The 12,992-nt window shown below is 37.9% G+C and overlaps 1 protein-coding gene across 1 annotated transcript in view; it reads right to left on the reverse strand.

Moving 5' to 3' along the window:
- Positions 1-1,816: 1,816 nt before the first annotated feature.
- Positions 1,817-12,992, reverse strand: part of ptprc (protein tyrosine phosphatase receptor type C) — a 47,783-nt gene continuing 36,607 nt past the window's right edge. Inside the window, exons 26-32 of the mRNA XM_033965446.2 lie at positions 12,059-12,149; positions 10,185-10,327; positions 7,812-7,946; positions 6,450-6,566; positions 5,690-5,850; positions 4,494-4,629; positions 1,817-3,740 (exon numbers count right to left, since the gene is read on the reverse strand). Of these exons, the coding sequence (XP_033821337.1) occupies positions 3,477-3,740; positions 4,494-4,629; positions 5,690-5,850; positions 6,450-6,566; positions 7,812-7,946; positions 10,185-10,327; positions 12,059-12,149 (1,047 nt within the window). The 3' untranslated portion in view covers positions 1,817-3,476. The remainder of the gene's footprint in view (positions 3,741-4,493; positions 4,630-5,689; positions 5,851-6,449; positions 6,567-7,811; positions 7,947-10,184; positions 10,328-12,058; positions 12,150-12,992) is intronic.

Genomic DNA, 12,992 nt, shown 5'->3' on the forward strand with positions numbered 1-12,992 from the left:
CAGAGCTAATTTTCATCGGTATTTGTCCAGTGTGAGCGAATTAAAGCTGCTCCTCTAAACCAGGACAGTTAAACTATAACATCAACAAAATACATGTAAATATATTGTAAACCTTCACGATACATTTTAATGAACTTATTTATCGTTTTGAGAGAGCAATACGCAAAATGTGTTTAAAAAATGCTAGTTTCCGGACGGTGGCGCCTCTGTTTGTAACTATAAACGGCAAGAAAATATGCTTCTTCTGCTTCAAACCAAAAGTTGTGTGGAGTAAAATCTAAAAACAAGGTGAGAAAGTAGCAAGATTGTTCCTTATGTAAAATATTTGAGTTTAAAATTTTGCTTTGAGCCAGAAATGTAATTCAGTGTGTCCTATGACGGCCAAGACATGCCCAAACTGTGGCCCGGGGGCAAAATGTGGCCCTCAGATGAATTTTTCTCGGCCCTCAAGCTTCCGCGTGAATTGGCCCATATCATTTAAACAGTACTTTTTACTGTATATTTCAGAAAATCTACTTTAACAAGCCCATGTCAAATATTTAACGTGTCCCACTGAGGATGTGAGCGTGAATAAAGGTCTAGTGGTTCAGTTTAACTTGTAATAATACCACAGACTTGAAGTATTCACTGTATTCGCGATCAGTCTGTGGCCCTTAATCGGCCCTCAGCTTTGTCTGTGTTTTTAAATGTGGCCCTTAATGAGAAAAGTGTGGACTCCGCTGGTTTACAGAATCTAAAACGTGATGATGTTTTACTTACAGATGGAAACAACAGCCAGTTTTCCCCATTGAAACTGGACTTTACCATGAAATATCCAAAAGGTAAATTCACAAATGTAGAACTTGATCATTCCTTTTAGTGACCGGACCTCACAACTTCCTATAATCCGACAAACAATTTCCATTTTTAATAATATACATTTTAATAATACACATTTTAGCTCCTCCATCTGTATTAAATATTATTGTTATGACGTATTTGAAACCCAGTGATTTCGTGTAAAAAAAAAAAAAAAAACTGTGGTGGAAAAAGTAAATTTTGTTACTTGCTGTAAATAAAAGTACAGACATTGGAGGAAAAAATACCCAAGTAAAAGTAAAAATATCACATGAACAAACGTACTTAAGTAAAAGTATTAAAGCGCCTGTTTAAAAATGTACATTCAGAGTAAAAAGTAAAAGTATTTCGTGCATATTTTGAGTCTTATAAAGCTTCAAATTAACCGTTTTTGATACAGATTTGTGCAGAAACTATGGAATTAATTTTTTTTTTCTGTTTTTATTTGTATATTTCTGTTTGAACATGTTAAAAATAAACCCGTCGGACTTTTCAGCAGATCTAAAATTATAGTAAAAATACTTCAGTCCTGTTCGAAAACGCAGCGGAGTAGAAAGTACAGATACTGCTCTCAAATGCAGTGAAGTAAAAGTGATAATATCCGCAGTAAAATGCACTTAAGTAAAGTACAGATACGTAAAATTTGTACTTAAACACAGTACTTTACTACTTTTACTTTGTTACGTTCCACCATTGGTAAAAACTCGCCTAAAACTTCATATTTAAACTGCAAAACGTGTCTCATCGTCCAAACTCCAGCATCTCAACACTGTGATTCTAAATATTTCAAATGTATTTCGAACTTTTGTACAAGTATATTTGGCGTTTTTTTTTTTTTATTATGAAATACAGGTTTTGTTCATTTGTGTAGTTTTCCATCCTGCTGTACAGTTTTTTGTTCTGTGTCTTAAACTGTTTGGCCTTTGAAATGTGACATAGGAGCAGAACATCGAGTAAATCCAATAAAATCCAATAAAATACATTTACAAATTGGTCTTAAAACATTTATTCCTGGCTCAGAAAAGATGGTACAAGTTTGGACAGTTCAAAAAGACGATATGTACACGAGCGGCTATCGAGAGAAGTTCAAACTACAAATGAAAACTTGTAAAAAACATCATAGTTATGCGACTTTTGTTATTTAAATCATCTAAAAAAACAAAAAAAAATACAAACTTTTATCTCTCGACTTAAACGCCAATGAACCTTTTCCAATTCTGAGCTAAAAAAAGAATAAATAAAATAATAAATCTACTAAAAATAAGCAAAAGAATAGGTTTAAAGACGAAATTTTTAAATGTAAAAGTAAAATAAGAGCTGACCTTAACTTCCGACGTTAAAGATGCACTGCGTAGCTTTTTCTAGGCCTGTTACTGTTATCCCTTGGCCTTGAATGTTTCACGGCACGGCATTAACCTCGTATCTCCGTGGAGACAGGGAGAAGACGTCAGATCTGCGGTGAAGCGAGCACACTCACAGTAGTACGTCTGTTTCTCAAAGTACTTTTTTTTCCCCCCCAGCAAATAAAACAGTTTCAATTAAATACATGCAAGATGGTTGAGTTTAATGCCGTTCTATGGGACATTTCAGGTAAAGAAACAGCATCCCCATGGAGACCAGCAAGAAAAGTTACATAACGCATCTTTAAATCGAGTATATATATTTATTGCTTCACTGCCATTTTGAATTTATCTAGATTTGAGGAGCTTTGAGCTGTTTTTTTTTTTAATTTTTTTTATTTTTTAGCTGGATTATTTGGCATATTTTTGTTAGAATTGTGCAAAATTGTCCATAATTCTGTTGTCATGTGATTTAAAAAAAAGTCTAAACTCCAAAACCGCTCAAATCAGATAAATCTTGAGTATTAAACTGGATTTAACGAGCTACGAAACCCCAAACCACGAAGTTTGACAACAGCAACAAAAACAAAATGTATAAATTATCATCTATATTTTTTAATGACACTTTCAAAATGCTCTTTACCAAAAGGTTTCATACTGTCTTTACAATAATAAAACATAAAAAATAGCAAGCATAAGGTGCCACTTCATAATAACTACGCCTTAATTAGCCTTAATAAAGCACAAACAAAGAAAAAAATCATAATAAGGCATTAATTAAGTAGTAACTAAGTCTGAATCATTGTTGCTTTTATTCTCTTTTAAACATGTGCTTGATCATCTTGGGACAATGAGTTATTTAGACTTTGGAGCGCCCTCTGCTGTCAAAATTAAACAAATTAAATCCTTCTCCGCTGCTAATGCTATGCTAATACAGCCACGCGTTTGTTGTGAACACAATTTGACCTCAGAGCGCGTCTCGTGATGGTTTACGGGCGTAAAAAACTAAAGCGCAAGAGGTTTGGAGTTTTACCTATGACGCAACAATCCGGGCAAAATTCAAGGGAAGCATTGTTGAGGCTCAGAGACGATTCAGAGGGTTTTGATTAGCGGATTAATGAAACACGAGTGAATTAAGCTAAAAGATAACATTATAACATGGCTAAAAGTTTATACGAGTTCTTTAATAAGCTATTTTTTTCGTTATGAATTAAGTCTTTGTTCATGTTTAATTAAGGGTATTAAAAGTGTAGTTATTACAAAGTGATACAGCATAAATTTGGTTCTTTCTCATCGCTCTCACACTTCTGCTGTGACTAAGGGGGAGGTGATAGTGTCCTCTCCGGGTGCGTCTTCTGAAGGCTCCTCTTTGCTGCTCGGTGGCGCCTCCTGGTGGTCGGTGCTGGTAGTGCCGCTCTCCTCCTCGCCGGCTTTGGACGCTGCAGTTTTAGTTTCGTTGATGATCTCCACAGAGTTGGCCGCGGAGGGCGGCGGCGCCTTCACGTCCCCGTTCTGCACAGGAAACGTGGCCTCCAGCATGTCGTAAAGGAACTGGTACTGCTCCTATTACAGGAAAAATTTGAATAAAAATTAAATTAGCAAGCATGATAAAAAAATACTGAAACTATTTTGAGATTTAAAACATTTTTAATTTTATTTTTTTGTTGTTGCTTTTATTGATAAAAAAAGTCAAAATATTCACTTTTTTCAATGGCAAAATAAAAAATAAAAAAATCTTATTAAATTAAAACTAATTTCCTGTTTAGACATGACCACATATTTTAAGGTGCAGTGAAAAAAATAAATTAAATAAATAAAAATAAATTAAATAAATAAATAAATAAAAGTTTCAAAATTGAGATACATTTTAGTGAAGAGAAATTGAATTCGTTTCGTAAAGGAGTTAGGATTTTAAAAATACAGAGTACTTCCTGGATTACCACATGATGACATCACAAAGTGGAACGAAGCAAATTGAAATCTGGAGTGTACTTTGTAAGCATTTCTTATAAAATATCTAAAAGTTAAAACAATTTTAAAAAATACAAAAAAAGATGCACTATGTTACTTTTCTTGTCGGGCTTGTCTGCTCTATCTCCATGGCGACAAGCGGGTAATGATGTTAAGCTAAAGTTATACGTCATTTAGAGTAATTTTAGCTGAATATTGTGATTTAAAATGTCCAAAATACAACATAATAATCCACGGGGGCGTCGTAGATTATAATTATACAATAAACAAACGCAGAATGTGTCTACAGTAACCACGGTAACCGCTCCGCCCCCCTCCACAGACCCGTGCCGTCCCCGTCCTCACCAGGCTGCCGATCATGCCGCTTCTCTCTTTACGCAGAGTCTTCACCACTTGGAAAACGTCCACCAGCTTCTCTGTCTCTGCGCTGTCCAGGAGGTTCCACAGCGCCACCAGCAGGCCGGAGCGGGCGGAGCCATCCCTGCAAAATAAAACATGACGTTTATTCAGTTCTATACTTTTTTTCTTTTAGTTAAATGTTAGAGTAATTTGTTTAATCGAACCATTTTAAGTGTATTTTATTTGAGAAAAAAAACAGCAGTTCAGTTGGGAGAGTGTTTTTCCACTGAGCCGAAGGTTGGCGGTTCGAATCCCGCTCTCGACGTGTCCATGGGCAAGACACTTAACCCACCTCACCCCTATTTACTATTTACCAAGAAGTATAACAGTGTTTTTGCAGTTTCACTAAAGTTACACTGACATAAAGTACATAACAGACTTGGTACGTAGTATTTCAGACACTTGACTATGACTTGAGTTGGTCTCTCCCTTGTGGCTAATACAGTGAGCTTATACGCAGGGCCGGTTCAAACTATAAGCAGATTGAGCAGCTGCTTAGGGCACCGAGGCCACCAGGGGGCCCCCAAGAGACCATACATTTATACTGAAAATAATATATCAAGTTTAATTGGACGATTGGGGGCTTGTGTGTTTACAGCAGCATAAATATCCCTCTCAAACAATCACATTTGTTTTATATCTGTAGTAGTAAAATATCTGCTGATGCTACGTTTGTTTTTGAGTCGGGCAGAGGTGAGGGCAGCTCTGTGTTTACACCAGAGCAAGGACCCGACATAATGTAAATGTAAGAAACACAGTCACCAAATGAACACATTAAAATCCACCAGAAACGAGGAAAAAATGTCTAGAATTTCAAAAATCTTGATGCTCGTCCCTTATATATTTATGTTCTGTCCTTGTGACTGTGGTAGTTTTTGTGACATTCTGGATGTTTTCAGTCTGATGTTGTTCAGATAAACACAAAAACAACGGGTCAAAGTGATGAGAGCAGAATCAGAATGTGTCAAATGTGAATCACCAACAGCTGAACCAGGAGGGGGCCCCAGAGACACATTCAGCTTAGGGCCCCCCTGAAAGCTGGGACCGGCCCTGCTTATATGGCTATTTGAGATATATTACACTGTTTTTTCAATGTTTATCAGTTATTGTAAAGATATTAATTGGTCAAAACGGCGTCTTACTTGCAGTGGACCAGAGCTGGAGACGATCTGAGTTTTTTGCTGTCTCCACATTTGCTCCTCATCTCCTTCAGCATGTCCATCAGCTCCTGGGGCTTCTCCGGCAACTCTCCCTCCGCCCACTTCAGGAACTGGAAATGTGCGACCGCTCGGCCTTCTTTCCTCTGTGGACGCAAGACGGCAGAGTTAAAGCCGCACGATGGCACTTGCTTGGCTACGGTTTGCCAGCTGCTTGTCTCCAGGGAGATGTTCTTGCTTCGTTTGTCATGTTTTAATGTGAAATGTATAAGTTTTCATGGAGTTTTCGAGTTACTGTTGTCTGATCTGTGGAGAGACGATTCTTATGCATTGAGGAACATATAGAAATAATATCTCCATGGAAACAAGCAGGTAATGAACCCTCTGCTCTCATTATTGTTGATTTTTGGTTGAGTAAAGTGCCATCAGCTGGTCACGTCTGGTATTGCAGCTGGTTTTGGAACAGAAACTTTGTATTTATGATGGTTGTTTCACAAAATTATCAGCACAGATCAGAATTCTATGGTCGAATTTGCCTTTAAACTGTAAAACGCACACATGTCGACCTGGTTTATGGTTAATATCTCTGAAATTACTCGGCGTATCCACGTGAAACACAGTTCAACGCCTTCTCTGAGCATTATGAAAGTGAAAAGCGTTGACGTTTCAGTGGCAAAGGCGGTGTTAGAACATGTGTTGGATTAGCTAAAAGGTCAAACAGCAAGAGGACGTTTGTTTTGCTCACCTTGACGTGGCGGACGTTGATGCTGCGACTAACAAAAACTGGAGTTATTTCTGTAGACGTCACTTCCACCTCCACATCTCCGTACGTGGTTTTCTCTTTGGGCCAGTATATGCAGTCCTGAGAAGAAAAGTGACATTTAAAGTGACATTATCTGACATTTTAGTTTAAATTTCATAAACATGGAGTATCTGTGTCAATAGATACAAGGTAAACATGTGCAAATATAATTATAATTTGGTATTTTGGTTTAAGAGATGATTATTTTTATTTTTCAAAGCTGAAATCCAGTTGGTTTAAACCTAAAATGCCTCTGTCTGATCCGATTGGTCACTACCTAAACCCCAGACAGTCATGACTCAGCGCTAGTGCAGCCTCTACAGCGTATGTGTCAAACTGAAGGCCCGGGGGCCAAATGTGGCCCGCCACATCGTTTCATGTGGCCGCGAGATGGTAAATTAAAAGGCATGACTGTCATTTTAAAATAAATCCATGCTGCTTTAACGTGTGCATCAGCCATAAACTAATGAAATATTTGCAAATAATGATCCCAAAATGTTCAGGAAGGTGATAATTGTAGACGTGGAGGGCAGTTTCAACAAAGTTAAATACAAGTTTGTGCTTCAAGGAGAAAAACCTGTATGTTTTTTGTGTTATGAGGCGGAGTCGGTTGTAAAAAAAAAACTACAATCTACGTCGGCATTTTGACACCAAACACGGAGCCAAGTATGCAAACATTATCCTTCAAGAAAAAACAACAAATTGCCCAATAATTAAAAGGCTGTTTTTGAAGCAGTGCTGAAGGTTTGTGAGCAGCTGTGCCCTGATACACTTTTAAAAACGTCTAACTGCGTATCCCCTGATAAACTGACATGTAATATTTGCAACTTGAATAAGCAAGAGTTATTTAACAACAGAAAGAGCTATTTTTGAGCTTATTTTACATGACATTTGGTTGCATTTCGTGACATTTATATCTGGCCCTTGGTGGCGGCCATTTTGTTCATGTGGCCCTCGGGGAAAATGAGTTTGAGGCCCCTGATCTACAGCTACAGGGAGTGAATTATGCAGGTTCTGAGCTTCAAATGTCCGTAAACTGAGAATGAGAAAAACTTATATGCGTTCGTTATCTGGCAACTCAGGTTTAGATGTGACTATAATACCTTTTTTTTTAAACCTTTAGGAACCCAGGCTACGCAACAAAAAAGCAAAGGATTACTGAGGACATGATCTCCAAAGAGCTCCAAATGAAACACGGCTAAAACAAGACTAAAATTAGAAAATAACTGACTAAATATGAGCTAAAACGTTACGCTTTGTTTCTGTTTGCTGTGTTATTCCCATAATGCATCTGCTCCGTGTTACCGTGTCTTCCTGTTTGCTCTCCGACAGCATGACGACGGTGGACACTCTCTTCTGATGCACCATGAGCCAAAAGTCTGCGGCGGTGTCCGACAGAGGAGTCTGAGCCGCGATGAAGCAGCGCGAGCCCCAGTAACCCTGTGGAGAGAGGGCGCAGCCGGTTAGTCTAATGCACACGTACGCCGCCTGGCCAGATAAAAACACGAGCTTTAACGGGACGGTACAAAGACACGCGGGTCTGGAGTCGCACGTACACGTCTCCACCGTTTTAGACAAGCGTGATTGACAGATGAATGGACCAATCAGAGAGCTGCACAGTCTGTTAGTGTCAAAACAAACATGGCGGCTTAAGAAAAACGCGAAAAAATAACCGAGAACTGAGAAGTAGCACCGTTATATATTATGTACTGATGTGAGAATGTTCAAGGGCACATGTTTTCCACACAAGGGACAAATTAGCAGCTAAAACTGGACAGTCACGTGATGCGCTGTGTCGTCTAAACTCTTCTGCGTTTGAACAGAAAGTTGGATCTAAACTGGGACTAAGGACGACCTGGAAAAGACTAGAACAAGACAAAACCACGTCTGTGTCTGTAAACTGCTCATTTTAAGGCAGAGCATCAATTTCAGCCATTTTTTCATTGTTTTATGTTAAAAAAAAACAATATAATGGACAGACCCGTGTGCGTTCTATGTTCTGTTTGTCTCTCTAGAATGTAATGATGTCTTTCTTCCAGATGGGGGCGCCAGAGCCAGGTTTTCCCATTGATTCTGTTGTACTTTGCCACGAAATATCCAAAATATAAACGCACAAATGTTGAACTGGATCATTTCTATCAGTGACTAGACCCAAGAACTCACAGTGTTAGAACAAAAATCTGCTTTTTAACAATATTTAATTTAACTGCGTCCGTCGGTATTAAATCTGATTGGGCTATTGGTGTCGCCCATCCTGCTGTAAGTTGGTCCAGTTAACTCTTTTGTTTCTAAATATTTCTCGTGTATTTTTTCAGAGCATTTAGATCGACTCTTCCCACATTAATCTGAGCAAATACAGCACCGAGGAACGAACCCTCATTGTACAGTGGGACTTTGAGTCACACGGGTCAAATTCACAAACCCAGCGCTGTTAACGTCGAAATTAAAGGAATAATAAGTGTTTTTCAAAGACAGGGGGCAGTGTGTGATCTCCACAGACCTGACTAGTCCCGATTCCTTCCTGTGGGTTGATCTTAAAGAAAAAGTGTTTGTGAATAAACCTCAGACGACTTAATAAACGACTTAAAACGTAAAATCGAGGATCAAATAAGAGACATAAATCCGGAAATGATGAAAATGTTACTTCCTCTTGTTTAAGTCGTGATAAGTTCAAGTGTAAGTGACAATTATAACTGTATATATTTCCAAAAATCTCAGAAGGTTCAGTTGATCTACTGCTAAAATTTGGTGAGTATAACTTAAGAATTATAGGAGCGACTGAAGATTTAAACGTGTCAGTGACTTTTGGGTGTAAATAAATTCATTCTGGTGTTGACTGGCAGAGCTCTGAGTTCCTCCATTTTAGGAAACACTTCAAAACACATTTTGTAAGTGGATTATGTAAAGGTTTTGGTGACACGGCAACTGACTCTCATGACACTTCTGCATTTGGAGGTAATGTGCTCTTTATCTGATCTTCTGTCTATACTACGCTGTACTATCTGCCATTAAAACGCCGCACTGCACATGGGATTTTTCAGATTCTACGTAGATTGAAATATCCAAAAGGTAAATTCCCAAATGTTGAATCTGATTATTTCTATTATACACCTCACAATTTAGCGTTTTTATTCCATCTGTATTAACCCTCTGATGCATGAATTATGAAAGCCTTGGTCAAGAAGAGAAGTGTTTTTCTTCTTCTCAGGACATGAAACAACATTGTGAACTGCCTGTAAAAATGAATTAACTTGTGTTCTATTGTAAATATACAAACACACGTTTCTTTTTATGCTTTGAAAAACATTTCAACATTTTTTCGGGGAAATTTCAACACTGTTTAGGCGCAACGTTTAGGCCTGAATAAGAAAACCAGAGGACATTTACTTGCAGTTACACCAACTGACCACTGAATTGACCTCAATGGAGTGTGGCAGCAGAGAGCACTCCAGAGGCTCCACCACATAAACCAATGCATTAAAGAGGAAGTTATGTTTTAGTTGCTGTCCACTGCACCAGAGGGTTAAAATATTATTGTTCCATTATATATTATTGTTCCAGTGTAAGACTAAACTACAAGATCCACCACAAACTACTTCACTGCAGCGATATTTTAAAACAAAATACACCAAAAAAACCAGCGCACGACCACGACACGCGACAGTTCAGATCACTCACGTCGACATGGGAGGCGTTGATGTACTTGGACGACTCCTCTTCCTCGTCAGAAGACTCCTCCTCCTCGTCATCGTTGATGTCGTCGTCCCGACTGTCCCGACTCGGCTCCTCCTCCAGTCGCAGCAGCACGCGGTTGTAGTCGTCTAAAGAGCGAAATGTAAACGGGAAGATGTGAAGACAGGCGTGAGGTGTGAGTTATTTTGAAGCCGTTTTAGGAGATTTTTGGGGGATTTTTGAGGATCTAGAAAAGCACTTTACACTTAGAATATTGCAAAGAAACTGGCAAAGTTAAACTGTACCTGATTTTTACCATCTTAAAAACGTGAAAAACAGTAGAAGTAGTTCATTTTAAACGGTTTGCAGTCGTCCAAAGTTGCTCCTTACGCATTCAGAGCATCGTAGTTATTTGTCACGCTGAGTTTAGAAGCGCTTTTAGTCGTTTTTATTTTATTTTTTTTATTGTATTTGGTCATTACATTCAAAATCAATCATTAGAGTTACATTAGAGTCTATTTTTAGTTTATTTTTAAGTCTATTTTTTTATTTTTTAAGCTATTTATCTATTATCTTGTTTTATTGCATGTTCCATTTTCTTTCTGTTCTTTAACTGTGCGGTGCAACCCTGGAATTTCCCCACTGTGGGACTAATAAAGGCAGATCTTAATCGTTATTCATCTTCTATCATGACTGAAAGGATTTAGGCTAAAGTAAAAATTATAATCCTAATTCTATTTAACAATAACACACAAGAATTCCAAGAAATGCAGCATTAATTCTACAATAAACGACTCAATACTTAAACAAAAGAAAAACTACAAACCACGACAGCTCACGTTAATCATCCCTGAGTCCAGTAATTTTCAAAAAGTCGTGTTTTATACCTCTTTTTAAATGCTTCTCATGTGTTTTTAACTTATCATCAGGGTTGTTCCACACACTAAACCCTCGAACACAAACGTAATGACTTTTTTTTTACTGGTTCTCATCTTTTTTTTGAATATAATAATACATTTCTGAATAGATTTTTTTGAATAACACCTGTAAACGAGGGCGGAGTTTATGATCATCTGCCTTTTACGTCGTTACGGCTGAGCTCGAATCAACAAGATCGGACAGTTTTACCGGTTTAACTTAACAAAAATAGGATTTGTTGGTGCGAGAACGACCTTCTTTTGGAGAAGAGCGAACGATTTTTATGTTGGATTTATAGTTATTTCCCCAAATTTCTGCACAATAATCCAAACATGGAAGAAATAGACTATTGTGCAATAATTTAAGTGAAACCCGACTCAGTAAAAACTTAATTTTACTCATTATCGCAGCAATTTTGTCTGAAGAACAGTAATGTGCACGTTTCAGGTAAGTTTTTTATCAATATGAATCCCTAAGAATCTGGTCACAGTCACTCGTTAAGTTTCCATATCATTTAATTTTATAACTTTTCACAATTTTCAGAGACCGGAGCGGAGTTTTGCCAATTAAGTAAAGCTAAAAACAACAGCGCACTTTATGATTCAATAAAACGGTTTAAATTTAGATGCAGACAGCGGACGTATCTTCCCCTTAAGAGTTACTTAATTATACCATACATCTGCACATATCTGCTCAAATATATGGAGAAATCAGGTACATTTAACTAAAATGTTTCCTCAAAAGTTTCCTAAAATACGCCTTTAGACCACACGTGTCAAACTCAAGGCCCAGGGGCTAAATGCGGCCCGCCATGTCATTTTATGTGGCCGCGACAAGGTAAATTAAAGTGTATGACCGTCTTAAAATGTCAGTTTATCAGGAGAAACAGTCATATTTTTTTTTACATCTACGCAAATTTGAGGGCAAAAAATTGAAGTTTGACACCGTCGCTTTAGACTCACATGGGATGACAGAGGAAGAGCGGTTCTTCTTCTTGTTCTCCTCGGTGATCCCTGCGTTGTACGTTCTCCAGTTGGCGTAACGGGGCATCCTCTGAAACAACATTAATCCCGGTTATGATGTTGTTTTCTCCTCAAAAACAGACCTGGAGTTGCGTTTTGTTTCATTTGCAAACGCTTGAGAGATCCCGCATTACTAGTCCGTCTACTTCTCGAAACCTCAAAATGCTCCGTTCCACCTTGTGATGTCATGAAGTGGTAGTTTTCAAGTGAACAGCTCCGTTTTTACCTTTAGTTCAGTAATAGATTGGTAATTCCAGGTCTGAAATGATCCAAATGATTCTAGAAATGAAGGTGTGTGGAGTTTAAAAACGCAGCGGAGCACTTCCTGTGTCGCCACTTGATGACATCACAAGGTGGAACGGGGTGTTTTCAGTTTGAGAGAAGAACTCAGCCTAAATATGCAGGTTTGTTTGTGCGTTAAACGTGTGCGAATGAAACAAAACACAACTCAAAACAATGTAACATGGGCCTGTAAAGATGAAATGTTGAAGACTCTTTTAATAAAAACATTCTTTAAAAACATGTAAAAACTTCGTCTGTTTAAATCTAATCTCTACACGTCTGTTTATCATCAGATTTGCTGTTCGTTTTTTCCACTCTGAGGCTGAGAGTAAAACAATAAGACCAGGATGTTGTGTTGTTTGTGGGGGAAATGGTGCTACTTCAAAAAAAAAAAAAAAAAAAATGCAGCTTATGCGGTTTGTGTCCCTTCAAATCTGCTCTGTGCACACCTGCGCGCTAGCTAGCTCGCTGCTTCTGAAAGCTAACAAGCTAACAGTCACTTATTAAAATCGGAAAACATAAAAATTATCACAAAAAAAAACAAACATCAAAACTACCTGATTGTTTTAAATGTAGAATACTTCAGTTTAAG

Source organism: Periophthalmus magnuspinnatus, chromosome 4, assembly GCF_009829125.3.
Source record: "Periophthalmus magnuspinnatus isolate fPerMag1 chromosome 4, fPerMag1.2.pri, whole genome shotgun sequence".
Taxonomy (NCBI): domain Eukaryota; kingdom Metazoa; phylum Chordata; class Actinopteri; order Gobiiformes; family Gobiidae; genus Periophthalmus; species Periophthalmus magnuspinnatus.